At 42.2% G+C, this 14,495-nt stretch overlaps 2 protein-coding genes across 3 annotated transcripts in view; one reads left to right on the forward strand and one right to left on the reverse strand.

The window, feature by feature from the left end:
- Positions 1-5,929, forward strand: part of PLEKHH1 (pleckstrin homology, MyTH4 and FERM domain containing H1) — a 53,810-nt gene extending 47,881 nt beyond the window's left edge. The window contains 4 exon segments of the mRNA XM_085224986.1: positions 164-293; positions 1,764-1,850; positions 2,375-2,521; positions 2,850-5,929. Coding sequence (XP_085081112.1) covers positions 164-293; positions 1,764-1,850; positions 2,375-2,521; positions 2,850-3,026 — 541 coding nt within the window. The 3' untranslated portion in view covers positions 3,027-5,929.
- On the reverse strand, positions 2,047-14,304 carry PIGH (phosphatidylinositol glycan anchor biosynthesis class H). Of its 2 annotated transcripts, none has more exons than XM_085224995.1 (4): positions 14,066-14,304; positions 12,480-12,689; positions 11,272-11,355; positions 2,047-2,471 (listed from the first exon to the last, which is right to left on the reverse strand). In XM_085224995.1, the coding sequence occupies exons 1-4, from the start codon at positions 14,240-14,242 to the stop codon at positions 2,448-2,450; spliced, it is 495 nt and encodes a 164-aa protein (XP_085081121.1). In that variant the 5' UTR covers positions 14,243-14,304; the 3' UTR covers positions 2,047-2,447. The 2 variants fall into 2 exon arrangements, with proteins under 2 accessions (XP_085081121.1, XP_085081120.1); XM_085224994.1 differs by lacking the exon at positions 2,047-2,471 and adding an exon at positions 8,709-9,210 and having other exon boundaries at positions 14,066-14,303.
- Between the last annotated feature and the right edge of the window lie 191 nt (positions 14,305-14,495).

Raw genomic sequence — 14,495 nt, forward strand, 5'->3', positions numbered from 1 at the left:
TGTACAACACACCCTAACTGACAGTTCTAACAGCCTTGTCCACAGTGCTTGTGTAGAGCAGCACTTTGGAATGAGAGGTAGGTTTAGTTATTGGTATAATTTTACTCATGTCCCTTGAAAGACGTTATTAAATAGTGCTGTCTTGTGTCTTGAACTCTGAAAGGCAACTGGTTGACAGGCTGGCAACAAAGTGGATGGTGCTGCAGGGATGCTCTCCACCGGAATGTGTTCGAATTTATTTGACAGTGGCCCGCAAATGGCCTCTCTTTGGAACCAAACTATTTGCTGCTAAGGTAACAGGAGTGCACCTTTTTTTTCCCCCTAAGAATGAAGTCTGTGAGCACAGCCATATCTGTTTCCTCTGTTAACACAGATTGAAAATGTTCCTATAGGAAGTGGAAAAAACAAACAGTGCTCTGTTCTGAACAGTTCTAGTGCCACATTTGTTCAGAAAGAAGGAAGACATACATTCTAGACACTAGGGGTTGCTAGCGTTCACTAAATAGACATTGAAGCTTTTCTGACTATCCTCTCAACACAATACAAAATACTACCTCTGAACCCTTGCCAAAGCTTTTACACGTAGGCATTTTCTTGGTCATAAAGCCACAATAATAGCTTAAAAAGTACTATTTACATACCCCTGTATGGAAAAAAGGAAGAGTTCCCCATAAATCACACCATGCAGCTGATGCTAGCTGAAAGTATTTCAGTCCTGCTCTCTATCTGAGTTGGCTGCTTTTCTTGCCACATGGGACAGGCAAGCAGTGATAACGTCCTGTAGCAGAAATGTAAAAAGTGAAGCATATATTGGGTAATCTGCCAGCCTATGGGCATCAGCAGGACAGCAAAGAATCATAGGTGGGAATAGTTCTTCCAGAAGCTTATACCATCCCTCAGCCCAGCCAAGAGTAGAGCTCTGTACCTATTACCCTTGCCATAACTAATGTCCTAACACACTCATGCTGAGAAGTCCTCTCCAACCCAACAGAACTCTTCCTCTATTGAAAGTCTGATAGTGTCCTGTCCGTGGTTAATGTCTCTTGCTTTGAAGAGAAAGTTGTGATAGTTACATCTAATGGTGAAAAGAGAAGCCAAGTAAATATGCAAAAATTTGCTTTTTAAAAGAAAGATCATGTTTTCCACTTTCAGCATTAAAGCAGAAATATTACTGGTATTTAAGGGTTACTTGACAGTGAAGAATAAGAATGCAGAATAGGTTAAATAATGTTGGTATTTCTGATAACTACCACACTATGTAACTTTTCAAGAGTTAAACAGCCACACAGCAGCAAATTTCCAGAAAAGATTCACGTTATTAGACAGAACAGATAATTGACACATTTGCCAAAATCAGTAAGAAAGAAAATTGCATTGATACGATGGCTCTGTGCGTTGGTACTATTAAAGCCAATGGGCTTTACTGCTTGATGGAAAGCAGTAGTGCAAGAACCAGAACAGAGTGGAACTGCCATTCTGTCACTGTCTCAGCATCACCCTCACTTTTAACTACACTGATATACAGTGAAAGATTTTGAGATTAAATTCCATCTCATGCACTGCTAGTGTCCCAAATTCTATGTCAATCTGAAAATACTTTTCCAGATTTTGAAAAAAATCTCTTAAAAGTCAAATCAGGTTAGATCAGTAAGTCTAGAGGATTCTTTCACCTCCACTTTATCCTTAAAACTCAAGTTTTGTATCAGAAACTGCTTCTTTCAGTATTCAAGAAATGACTCAAATAAAATTTTCTTTTTCTCTAGCCTATTTTGCCTTCCTCATTAGAAGACTGTCCAGTCTGGATAGCTGTGAATGAAGATGGTATCAGCGTACTGGATTATAACACTATGGTATGGTGAGGAACGCTCTTTAAAAAAAAAAAAAAAAAAAAAAAATCTCCCACAGGAGACCTTCCCCTGAATCCACTTAAAGTCAGTAAAAGTTTGTGTTTAACTTCAAATGGATCCAGAAGTTAATTTGTAGAAGTCAGAGATGAAGCAGCGAGGGCTATGCTTTAGAGCTACATAAACAAAGGAAAATTACAGCTTCTGTGTAAGGTAAAGTTTTACGTAACAGCTAACTGCCTTGATGATGGGCAACAAACAAGTACAGGCATCTTGCAAGATCTAGGTGCTATGTGCTTTACGACTACCATCCGGTTAACAAAGTTTGCATCCTAGCTCTGAAGCATCAGGGCACAGAGCAAGCTAGAAAAATCCTAGAAATGCAATTCTCTTTTGAGATTTCTCTACCAGCTGTTATCTGTACAGCCAAGTGCCTACTACTGCTTGCAGTAAATAGCAAATACACTAGTTTGAGGTGGCCATTTTGTCTTTTACAGAAGTATGACTCTTCATCTCTCTGTTGTCTGCAGCACCTGAAGTTCTCTTACTCATACTCTTCCGTGCTGACCTTTGGAGGCTGTCGAGATGACTTCATGATTGTAGTCAGTCAAATAAAAGAAAGGAGTTCTGGAAAAAACAGCACAGAAAAACTCCTTTTCACAATGGCAATTCCAAAGGTAATTACAAAATGAACAGTGAGTATCTTTCCAGCTGGCAGTATCTAAGCTGGGCATTTTGAACAAGCCCTGGGTCTGGTACTTCTGCTGCTGCACTAGCTATGTACAGTCAAGAAGTTCCATGTAAATCGTTCCTTTTAATTGAGAGACCTATTCTACCTCTTACAGACAGACCTTCAATTCAAAACTTAACAACTCTAAGTGAGAAAAAAATCTTTTGCAGATGTTACGTGGTCAATAGGTTCTCAAAAAAATAAATAAATAAATTCAAAGGGCACTTTTCCCCTCTCCTTGACTTACAGTTAATCATTTTCTTTTTCTCCCCCAGATTGTTGAAGCAACACTTCTTATTGCCACCTATATTAACTCCCGGTTGACAACTCCGCTCCTACCCTCCGCACAGCCCTCCCGCAGCACAACACCTGCCAACAGGCTCTGGGAGACTGAAAGTCGGTGTTTTTTCCCTTCCATGCCCCGAAGCACTAAGGGGCCCACCCTGCTCTGAGGGCTCATTCCTATTTGGGAATTTTTTATTTGTGGGGTTGCAGTTCGCTGTTGCTTTCCCCACTGCTCTGTACCAAATTGCAGACTGCTACAATTTTGCCACTTAACACACCTTCTTTTAATGAGGGCCCTGGTTCTTTTTGCTGCAAGTATTCTTCCATCTTCCGAGCTTACAGCTTTGTTTACAAGCACACGCTTTCTTTAATCCTTCCCATTTTCAGCTTTGCACCTGCGTTTAAATCACTGCACTGCACCCTACATCTGGAACTCAGCCTAGTTTTTCAACTCCTACTGATTTCTTGTCCTCATCAGTCCCTTTTGATTATTCCCATTATTTCCAATAATCTTCTGTTTACATCAATCACTGACTCGCTCACTCTTTACCTGAAACAGACTGCAGCCTCTGCAGGGCAGGTTTGAGTGGTGCGTAAGCTTGAATTTGACAGAAGTGGACTGAGCACACAGTCTCAATAAAATTAGACAGGTGGTTCTGGATACTGTGCCACAAGCCAAGTATAAGGATGCATCCTGCTGAACACTGCCTGCATAAGGAGCAGCATATCACTTCCTCATAAACTAGATAGACACTGACAGGCTATTACCAGAGTGTAAAGATTAATATGATGTAGTTTGATCAAATAGTTTAGACATAGCTTCAGCTCTGTGCTCTGGTTATGAATAGCCATTGTATTAAAGTTTTGACCTGTGTTTAAATTCACTGCTGCTACTCTTGCTATCAAGATAGTCCTTTTGAAGAGACTAAGATAGTTTTTTGTACTTTTGCCACTGATTAACACAAAAAAAGATAAATTTATTTTTTTCCTAAAGCTGCACTGATTCCTCCCTAAAACTGTTTCCAAAATTCTAAGACAGAAACTTTCCAAGTCTCTGCCCCAGACACGAAAGAAAAAGAGATACTGCTGTTGAAAGGGAATGGGAACTGAACTGACAAGAAGACTTCTGATGCCATGTCAGGGGTGATTTTTAAGACCTGGAATAGGGAGTATAGAATAAGAATTCAGCGGTACACGAGAATCTTTTCAACTTTAATTTTATGAAGGTTAAAACCTGATGTCCTTCCACGTTGAGGACTCAGAACAGCTGGGATTGGACCAGTGTCAGACAATGCCCTGACTCCTGCAGAACGGATGGCTTTTGACACTTGATGCTGCTCTGTACAACTGATGAACATCGGATCTCTGCTGCAGGGCTGGAAGTGTCACATGCCCCACACCACCACATACATTCAGACTCTTTCCATTAATCACTGTTACAGATGTTTCATGATGTGCATGTGACCTCAGACAAAGAAAGACAAGGCAAGCAAAACTTTCAATTTTTATATCTTTCAGCAGCTGGAACAGACCTTCCCAAACCAGCTCTGTCCTTCACAGAAGCTGTTCCTTTAGATTTCCTGCTTTCTTCTGTGCAACTGGCTCAATGAGGAAGTTGTTAGCAAATATATACTCTAATATTGTTCTTCAGATTTTCCTAAAGAGTGTTTTTTTGATCGGTTTCAAAGGGACTTTGTTCTGATTGGGAAGCAAAATTAAACAAACAAAAAAAACACCAGACATTCTTCTTAAGAACTTGGTATCTATCCGGCTTGAGTTAAGCTATTTTGAGAAGCCTTTTAAGAAATAAAGAAGAACTGTCCTTTCAAAAGTACCCAAGTAACTTCATAATAATGCATCCATGGGCAACTTTCTCAAATTAAAACAGTGTGAATCCAACCATCATAAAGAATTCAGCAATAGCAAACCAAAGTGATTCACCAATGAACCAACCAACCATACCAGTGTTGTTTTTTACTTCCTAGTATCTGTCACCAACCCTGAAATATCCAATACACGGTGGAGCTGATACTGCAAGAAATTTTTGTTTCAAGCTTATTGTGGGTACGAAGCCAAAAATCAAAATTACACGGGACAACAATCATTCTAATCAATCCCTTATCGGCATATTTTTAACACTAAAAAAAATGGTTTGTGGAAATTATACAATAGACTTGAAATAGGAGATTATATATACACAGAGAGCTGATTTGTCCATTCTGTAACATACCCGTTTGTCATGAATTTAAGAACCACTCCTTGAACTTATTGAAAACTTTTCTGAGTCAACAAAAATGTTAACGTATTGTTTTAGTCTCTTTATGTAATCTCCTTGTGTACTTCTCATATATTTTCATAGAGTGATCAGTAGTATACATTATCTCTCTCCCTGATCTTAGTATGGGTAAACAAGTTGGAATAAAGACAGCATTATTCCACCTCACTACTTAAGTCTCCTGCGACAAACAATTTCTCTGGCATCTGGAGGTCTGTTTGGCAGCCTGCTTCTTGTGCCCCACCAGTAACAAAGCTGCCTCAGAATGAAATTGTCATCTGTCCTAAGGATGCTCAAGGCATGAAAGTCTCCAGTTCACTGTTCTGAGATTGTGCTTACCTTGCACTGCTACCACCTACATTCTTGTACTGGGGAAACAGGAAGCAGAAATGTTAACAAGCAAGAGCTGTCATGAAGTTCATTTTTTTCTGCCATAAATTCATTCTAAATTCACAAACATGGCAAATGGGACTTTTCTGTCTTTCTTCCAAATATTCTTTAATACTTGAGTATTTCAGAGACCACTCCACTCTGATGGATGCACATATACCTCTTATTTATAGGTTACTTGACTTTAAAAGAAAGCAAACAAATTTTAAAGAAACCCTATGTAGATACCTATTTTGTATGATTCCTTGATAAAGTTTTTATTTTAATCAACGTTTTTGGCAATGATAATCCCAACAGTATAGAACGAGACAACAGCCTTTGTTTCCCTAACTGCTGTGTGTATGTAAAAGGCTGTCTTGGAGAGACATGAGATTTCTGATCTTAATAAAATGAAATTATCCTGAATGAACTTGTATTTCTTCACAGAGTGAAAGAAACTATTTATCTTAAAAGCCAAAATAACCCTGAAGTAATGTATGTGGGCAAAGACTGTGTTCGTTTCCAAAGACATACCTGGAGCAAAGCTCCCCGTCTCCCACTCCTTGATTCTGTCTTCTAACTCGGCTTTAGCAGATCACTGAAGTGCACTGCCACATGAATGGGACGTCCCAAAGATAGCTAAAATGATTTTCCAGACTTCCTCCTGTGATGCAGCTTCTCTTTAATTTCTTTAGTTCACATTCTCAAGACTATGACATTTTTACAGCATAGCCAGAGTCCCCAGCAAACTCTTAGGTCCAAGTCTGCCCACTCTGCTGAAATAACTTCTCCTGACACATTCTTCCCACAGATCAGCAAATCTTCCCACTGCTATAAATGCTCTTCAGTGTTCTCAACCATTTCTAATCCCTATGAAGAAACACAACCTGCCCAAAGCAGGCCTATAGGCAGCTCTGTACCCAGCTCCAAGCACACCACAAGGTTTTCAGTCAAAGGACCTCCAGTGCAGCCACATTTCTGGAGCCTACTTCTGCTGTCAACAGCCAATTTCTGCCTCTTCCCCAATTCCCCAGCTTTGCCTGGACTTGCCACCAAACATCAGGTACAGCATCTTTAACCTCAGAGGCAGATCTACCAGCTTGCATTGCAACTGAACCAGACTTAAAAATCCAGCCAACTCCATCATATAAAGCATCTGTGAGAAATGAAACCAGAGAAGAAACTAAACACCCAGACAAGGTTACCCAAATGCCACCGTGCGTCCCAAAGCCACTGCCCTTCGCTCTTCAACAGTCAGAGTACTCCTGTCACGTGAGCTAACCTGTATGTTGCAGCACAGTGCAAAAAAAACAAACAAAAAAACCCACTTTACATTACATGTTGATGATGTTGATGTGCTGCCACATCTTAATTCTAGGGAATGTAGACAACAATCGCACAGTGTTGTTATGGAGATTAAGAGTGAGACCAAGGCTACTGCCAGCTTGCTAGTTTAGCTCTTGCTTTTCCCAATATTTCAATTGCCTTAATTACTTTAATAAGAAGTTATGGAAAAAAAGAAAAAGAACGGAAAAATTCCAGTTAAAAGTTACAGTAACTTAAATAATCAACTAAGAAGATTTCTCCACATTAACTTACTTTATTCGCATAGTCATTATAATAATTCTAAACAACATATTTTTCTCATATTCTCATAGTAATTGATCTGGCTCTTTTGAATGAGGTTGGAAGTGAGCTCTGCTCCAGCCCCCAAAAAGCTTGACTCCATCCTCTTTACAACCTCCCTTTAGGTACTTACATACATGATTGCCCCCAAACCCTCTTTTCTCTAGGCTTAAAGCTCTAGCTTTCCAGTTTTTCTTCAGGCTCCAGCTCCACACCAATGTAAGCAGCCCCTCATTGTCCACACAATCACCAAGGTTGGAAAAGACCTACATGATCATCCAGTCCAACCATCCACCTATCACCAACAGTTCTCACTAAACCATATCCCTCAGCACAATGTCCAAACATTCCTTGAACACCTTCAGGGTCAGTGACTCCACCACCTCCCTGGGCAGCCCGTTCTGGCACCTGACATGTCCACATATACTGGAGAGCCCAGAAATGGATACAGCACTTCAGGTGTGGTCCTTCTAGTGCTGAGGAGAGGGGAGGGATCCCTTCCCTTGAACTGCTAGCAATGCATCTCCCATGCAATCCAGGACACTCTTAGCCTTTTTGTACTAAGGACACACAGCTAGCACCTTTTAAACTTGGTGTCCACTGTGACCCCCAGGTCCTTTTTGGAAAGAGAACCAATACGTATTGGAAGGAACAGCACAGAGTAATTCCTCTCTAGGACACTTTGTTGAGCTACAAGAGGTTCCTGCACGCCCATCTCTCCAGCCTGTCTGGGTCCCCCTGGCTGGCAGTACACGTCTCTGGCATATCAGCCATTCCTCTGAGATTAGCAAAATCCATCAGCACTTGTAGGTTCATCCCACCAGGTTCCATGGACTCACAAACATGCAGTTTGCTTAAGTATTTTCTAGCCTGATCACCTTCCATCAAGGGTCTTCCTTGCTCCAGAACTTTCCCTAGCTATCTGCAGCCTGGAATTCCTGAAGTCTAGTCTTTCTAGTAAAGACTAAAATGATGAAGGCATTCAGTACCCCATTCTTCTACAGGTCTTGTGTTACCACATCTCTACACCATTCAGAGGTGGCCTCACGTTTTCCTTGCCTTTTAGTTACTCAAGTACTCACAGAAGGCCTTTCTGTTGCCTTTGGCATTCCTAGAAAAATTCAATTCCAGATAGGCGTTGGCTTTCCTAACCACATAAGTCGCACGCTTAGACAAACTCTATATTGATCCCAGGCTACTTGTCCTCACTTCTACCTTTTGGCATTTTAATTTTGCCAGGAATAAATTGCTCAGTCATGCAGGCCTCCTGCCATTTTTGCTCGACTTTTTACTTGTTGGGATGGACTACTCATGTGCTTGGAGGAAGTGATTCCTGAGTGTCGATCTTGGTCTCTTCTTCTCGCTAGGGTCCCATACCAAGGGACTCTTTCAAGCAGATTGCTGAAGAAACTAAAGTATCCTCTGCTATGCTTAATTCCATAAATATAAATCAAAGCGACAGCATATTTTCATTTTCTGTCATGCTCTATCTGAAATTCCCCATTGGATCAGGAAAGCTTACTGAGCCAGCCCACCCTTCTGTTTTGATACTCCTTCCAAGAAAGGATTACAAAGAAACTTAAAAAAAAAAAAAGTATTTTTTTCTGTCTTCCCAAGGTTACAATTTGTTTTTATCAGAAATCCCGGCTCCATGAAAGAATAAACATTTGCTGCATGTTCTTGTCTCCCCTTCCCATACCTTTTTCCAGAGATGCATGGAAAAACCTCTTCTGCCTGACTCTTTTAAAAGTGTTGCTCACCTGTTTTTCTTAACAGTCAATTTCTAGGTTCACTTGTGCGCTTCAGCTGACATCATCTATAACAGCTCTGTGATCCTGTGCAGGCTGTTAGCTATAATGTTATTCTTACAACTGCATCACATTCTAAACATTTAATTTTAAAAAGCCATGGGTCAGATATGCTTGCTTTTCCATACATCTCTCCAAGTCCTGCTGCAAGTTATCCATCTTGATTATTTATTATTTTACTCCATCTGGTTGTGAAGCTGTTTTTCTCTGATCCAGGATTTCATGACAACTTTTGTACACTTCTATCAAGCAGTCCAGACGTGGTTTGGAACTCTAGAAGTCAAGTCAAACAACAGAGAATCACACTCTGAACCGGTTGTAAAAAAAAGAGATTTGTTGGACAGAGAAAGGAATGTGGAGACAGCTGACACAATGCTGATGGCTAGAAGCATGCATGTATAAGGAATGCAATGGTAAGATATCTCTAGTTACTATCTCACATTATTCTCAACTGAGAATAGATTTCCTTTTTACATGCTCATCGAGAATTCATCAAATTCCAGGAGGTTTTTAATGTAAGTTGGTGACAAAAGAATCAGCCGCATCAGCTCAGGGATGAAAAGCACCAGTCCCTAGAGCTGTCAGGTTAAAACACACAGCACCATTCTCCAGTCAGCCTGAATCTCTCACCAAATCAGAGATCCTCTCCTTTCAACTCACAACATACAGTGAAAATACAGAAGAAAATCCACATCTTCCAAGCCATTAGCCTATCTGTGAGACCATATTTCCTCAACGACCTCCACCCTGAAAAACTGACCTTCAGGACAAGGAGCTTACATGCTTGGCCCTTAGCCTCAGCTATTACTGTCAACAAGAGGACAACTGAAGGTTAACTGAAAGCATCAATTCATTTCACACTAACAAAGGAATGGTAGTCAAAGAATAATGATTTTTCATCATTCCTAACCTGGACCAGCAGGAAGGTAAAAGTTTCCCAGTTCTGGGATCCCTATGGCCCCATGACTGTTGAGATCCCAAAACAGCATTATTGTGTAAAGTCTATCTAATGCCTTTCCTTGCAACCATTGCTTAAGAGAACAATAGGTCAACTCAGCGCAGGGTGCACTGACATGCTAAGTTGTGTTTCTGAGGGCTGACATGCCTTACAGGAGCAAAGACCCACTGAAGGAGATGCAAGAAAGTTACTAATTACTGCTCCTTCAAAACTAAGTAACTTTAAAGTGAGAATTACTGACAGGTAACAAACTGCAAACTGACACAGCTCTTTCTGTTAATCCTTTGCTGGTGGAATCAACACTGCCAATATTAAGATATTTCCATAGAAATAACATCATTCAGACTTGAGTTAAGGAGGAAAAAAAAAGAAAAAAAAAAAACAGGGAAAAAAACCTAACACACTAATGCCAGGAAGCTGGAAAGGAACACAAATCCTGAGTGCAGCTGTCTGGAATACACTCTTTGTGTACTCCTTGGACATACATGAAATACCTCATTTATATTATAGTTAGTAAACGTCTTCACAACTTTGGGACTGAGTCAGCTGTAAATATCTATGAATTAGTGCACTTAAAGGAATAAGAATTTAGCTGAAGACTTAACTGTATCCAGTCATAAATTGCAACTGATACTCACAAGCAGTTGATGAACAGAGAGGAAGATAAACACGACACCAGAAGTCTAGAAAATGAGGTACATCTGTATTGCTTACTGACACTCAAGGATCAGGGTATTGTTGAGTGAGGTGCACATAGAAAGAAATTCCATTCCCAAACCAGGACTATGAACAGCCAGAACAGGTTAGTGAGAGAAGAGAAAGGACAGAGTATGAGTAAAGCAGGGTACGAGATAGACAGGATGTGAGTAAAACAAACAAGTTATTATACATTAAGCAAATTGCTCACAGCTTGTACTGTGATCTTTGTCAGCAGTTGCAGGGGAAGCTATCGTTGTAAGCCAAAGAGATTTTTATGAAATCTTTTTGGCACAGATTGCTGAGAGAAAAATCAACTACGACAATATAATTATGAAGGTAACACTGAGCAAGAGATTACACAGAAAGCTGTGCAAGTCCTCATTACCCTCCGTGAGCCAAAGACTTTTAGTTCATGCAATCTACTGGTCAGGTTCAAGTTTACACAGCGCCCTATTCTCAGCATGGAGGACAAACGAACAAAACTTCCCTGGTACTTAATTCTGTGAGACTTGAGTATTGCTCACAGCACACTGCTGTAAGATCCAACTTGAATATGCAGTCAAAGAAAGGCAGCTGTAATCCTTTGTTCCACGTGTGGCAGAACAAAGGTACGCCGAGGCATCTGACACACACAAAAACCACAGCTTTGTAGTGCCCCATTATTCAGTCACACTCACCTGAAAGAGTGGCACAATCTCAGATACTCCCTGAGGATCCTGAGGGTCGCACAGGAGGATGCACAGGTAATAGATAACTTTTTGCTACAAGACAAATAGACCAAATAATTGAAGTTTGAAAATGCTATCGAAGTGCCTGGAGTCATCACAGAAAGAGGAATTGCTTCAACTCATTGGGCTGAACAAAGTGTGTGACATTTTCTAAAGATAAATCAGCAGAAACAGTGTTTCAAGAGGGTAAATATTCTTGATACAAGGTTATGAATAAAGCAGCTTGAAATCAGTCCCTTTCTCTTTTTTATCCTCTTTGTGTTCAGCCTTAAAAATATCAGGATGGTTTTGCTCCATGAACTTCTCATCTCGAGTTGAAAAGGTAGCAGGTGGATTTTCAGAAAACCCATCCTTTCTATAAAGTCATTCTTCACCCAAATCTACTCGAGTTACTGAAGTTCAAGATATTACTAAACATAGTAACAACAAAAAACACAGAAAAAAAACAACAACAAGTAGCACAGGATTTAAACATTCCTGCTGACAATGCCTTTCTCTTATGCTTTTTTTGATGCAGACCATTTTACTAATTACCTGTTTTGCCTTTCTAAGAAGTTACACAATGCTGGACCATGTTGAAGATTGCGGGGCCTTACTAAGAATTTGTTTTCATCTGTGATGATTTCACACACATCAGTGACAATGTGTACAACCTCAGTTCTCTGTTTGAACTCAACAGTGATGGTGGCACAGCTCATCAAGTCTTACATAAAACTGACAAGTAAGTGCAAAGGCTTTTCTGCCTCCTTGCATATAATGAGAAACCTTTGTTTTCTTTTGCTGGAAAACTTTATACAGATCTATGCAAATCTTCAAGTCTTCCCACAGTGCTCTTTAAGCAAAACAACTCTCTTTTGGGTAAGTCTAGCAGAAGATGACTTCAGACTCAGGTACACTAATCTGCTGGATTTATGGGTGTCAATTTAAAGAGGTATCAAGCTGCCTGCTTCAGCCTTCTATGGAAGTTACGGCTTTCCACCCCCCCCTCGATGCAAGCAGCTTGGTGCAGTATGTCTGCCATCTCCCAGTCACTCCAGAGCACAGTCAAGTCTACACATTTGTATTTATGCTGCTGTGTTCAACTGCACTGCCAAACCACTCCTATGAAAATACATGTGATGAGCGTACCCTACAGATATACAAGACGATATGATTACCATATGGATGGCTTCATTGATAACCACATCCTTCACTTGGCTCATCTCAATGAAGGTTGTGCTCTCCTTCCCTGAAGCGTAGGATGAAGTCACCTGAATGCCAAGTGAGCCGATGACCAGTAGAGATTCCTGGTCAATTTTCACAAAGTGCAGGTAGATGATCAGGCCGATCAGCGTGAGGAATATAGCGGCAGAAAGCACCATACTATTCTGTAACACAAACCAAGCAAAGACAGGGCTCTAGTCTTAAAACTAATTGAACATAGACCAGTATATAAGTAAATACTGAATGGTTAATCATAATATAATGGCTACATTTACAAGGTGATTTTACATAGCTGGAGTCCATTCATTCAAAAGGCTGGCTGATATGTGCATAATGGATTTAAGTCACCAAACATCACCCTTCATAGGATGGTCTGAAAGAATGACTGAATCTGAAATCAGCAACAACATTGTATTCCCTTGTAAAGTTACTGGAGAAATCCCATCCAAATGCAGTTGTATACATCAGTGACAGTATATTATACAGGTATCTGTAGGGATAGAGAAATGTTGTTAAATTGAACCTGAACTGAGCTTGGTGATTCAAAGAATCTTTCATCAAAAACCACTGGCCTGGGCCTATTAAGGAGATTCAAGTTTTCTTCTTACCATGAGAAGTCTAAACTCATTCAAACTTTGTCTCTCTTCTCACCTTAAACATCAAGCTCAAGAATGTCTGCTTCCTCCTGTGCTTCACCTGAAGACAAACTGTCTTTTGCATGCTGCAACCTGGGGCTTGTTACTATGTAAGACAATACATAAGCTTACAAATATATGTTCCACAAATCATCTTTTCTCAGTAAACCAGCAGCATCAACGAAGGACCTGGTAATGAAGCCTGAAGGTCTTCAACCTACAGCTGCTTTCTGGGATATGTTTCAGAGAGTTCCAGGCCACACACTCATCAGCCTGAGTTAAACCTACCACTTCTAAGGGCTGGAACTGCAAGGCTTTACCAGAACGGCACAGCTCTGCCATGCAAGCTGTGCACGGTACACTCTATCACCATGTGAGGTAAAGAAGCTGTGGCAACATACAAAGAGAAAAGAGCTTTTCCCACAGTTTGTTGTCACGGAAAGGCAGCCATGAGTTACAGGCACTGAAATCCACGAAGACAGGCATTCAGACCCGGTTTGCTGGTATAAAGGAATGACTGCAGCCACACTCGGGCCGCGCGAGCATATGTAAAACCGAGTTGGACCACAGCGGGCGGTAGCGACCGCATAGCGAACCGCTGCCAATTGACTCCCGCTTCCCTCCCTGCCTTCGTTCCACGGAAAAGACCGCTGAGACCAAAACCGAAGCACAACAGCCGCAGTGCGGCCGCAGCTCCAGTCCCGCACCGCGCAGCTCCAGTAGGGCACGGCGCGGCTCGCTCGGAGCCGCGGACAGCCCGGATTTGCTCGGCGTCGCCTCAGCAGGGCCCAGCAGGCGCCCTCCGGGTCCCGAGCGCAGCGACGCGCAGGGCCCGCCTGGCGGCGCCCGCCGCCCTTCTCCACCGGGGTCCCCGCGAGGAGCCGAGCGGGGCGGAGCGGGGATACCTGGCAGAGCACGAAGAGACCGTAGGCCGCCAGCCAAACGGCGGAGGTGACGGCGCTGAGCGAGCGGAGCTGCAGGCGGGGGCAGCGCACGGCCAGCTCCCGGCAGGAAGCGCTGTGCTGGCGGCACCGCAGCGCCAGCGGCGCCCCCGACGCCGAGCGGTAGCACCGCTCCTCCATCAGCACGGCACCCCGCTTCCGCCGGGAAGAGAAAGGAAGGGAAGGGGCGGGCGGCGCGTGCGCGGAGCTGCGGAGCCTGTCTGCCGGCCTGGCTTTAGGGGCTCCGGTTGCGTTGTTCTCTTGTGCGCCTCTCACCGTGACGGAGCGGGGCAGGCGTTTTCCCCCTGCCTGCCCCCCTCCGGTACCAACTTTCCGTGGGCAACTGCCTGCATTCGTGGCAGCTGCAGATCCCCTGCGTGGGTGCCGCGTATAA

The sequence above is a fragment of the Meleagris gallopavo genome, chromosome 5 (assembly GCF_905368555.1).
Source record: "Meleagris gallopavo chromosome 5, MGAL_WU_HG_1.1, whole genome shotgun sequence".
NCBI lineage: Eukaryota > Metazoa > Chordata > Aves > Galliformes > Phasianidae > Meleagris > Meleagris gallopavo.

What these genes read in the sequence shown, in the direction of transcription:
- PIGH (XM_085224994.1), bottom strand. Translation starts at nt 14,242, where the DNA reads ATGGAGGAGCGGTGCTACCGCTCGGCGTCGGGGGCGCCGCTGGCGCTG. An exon ending in GTCTCTTCGTGCTCTGCCAG is followed by an intron (nt 12,690 to 14,065) that starts GTATCCCCGCTC and finishes TTTGTGTTACAG; the next exon opens with AATAGTATGGTGCTTTCTGC. An exon ending in AGATTGTGCCACTCTTTCAG is followed by an intron (nt 9,211 to 11,271) that starts GTGAGTGTGACT and finishes CTTGACTTCTAG; the next exon opens with AGTTCCAAACCACGTCTGGA.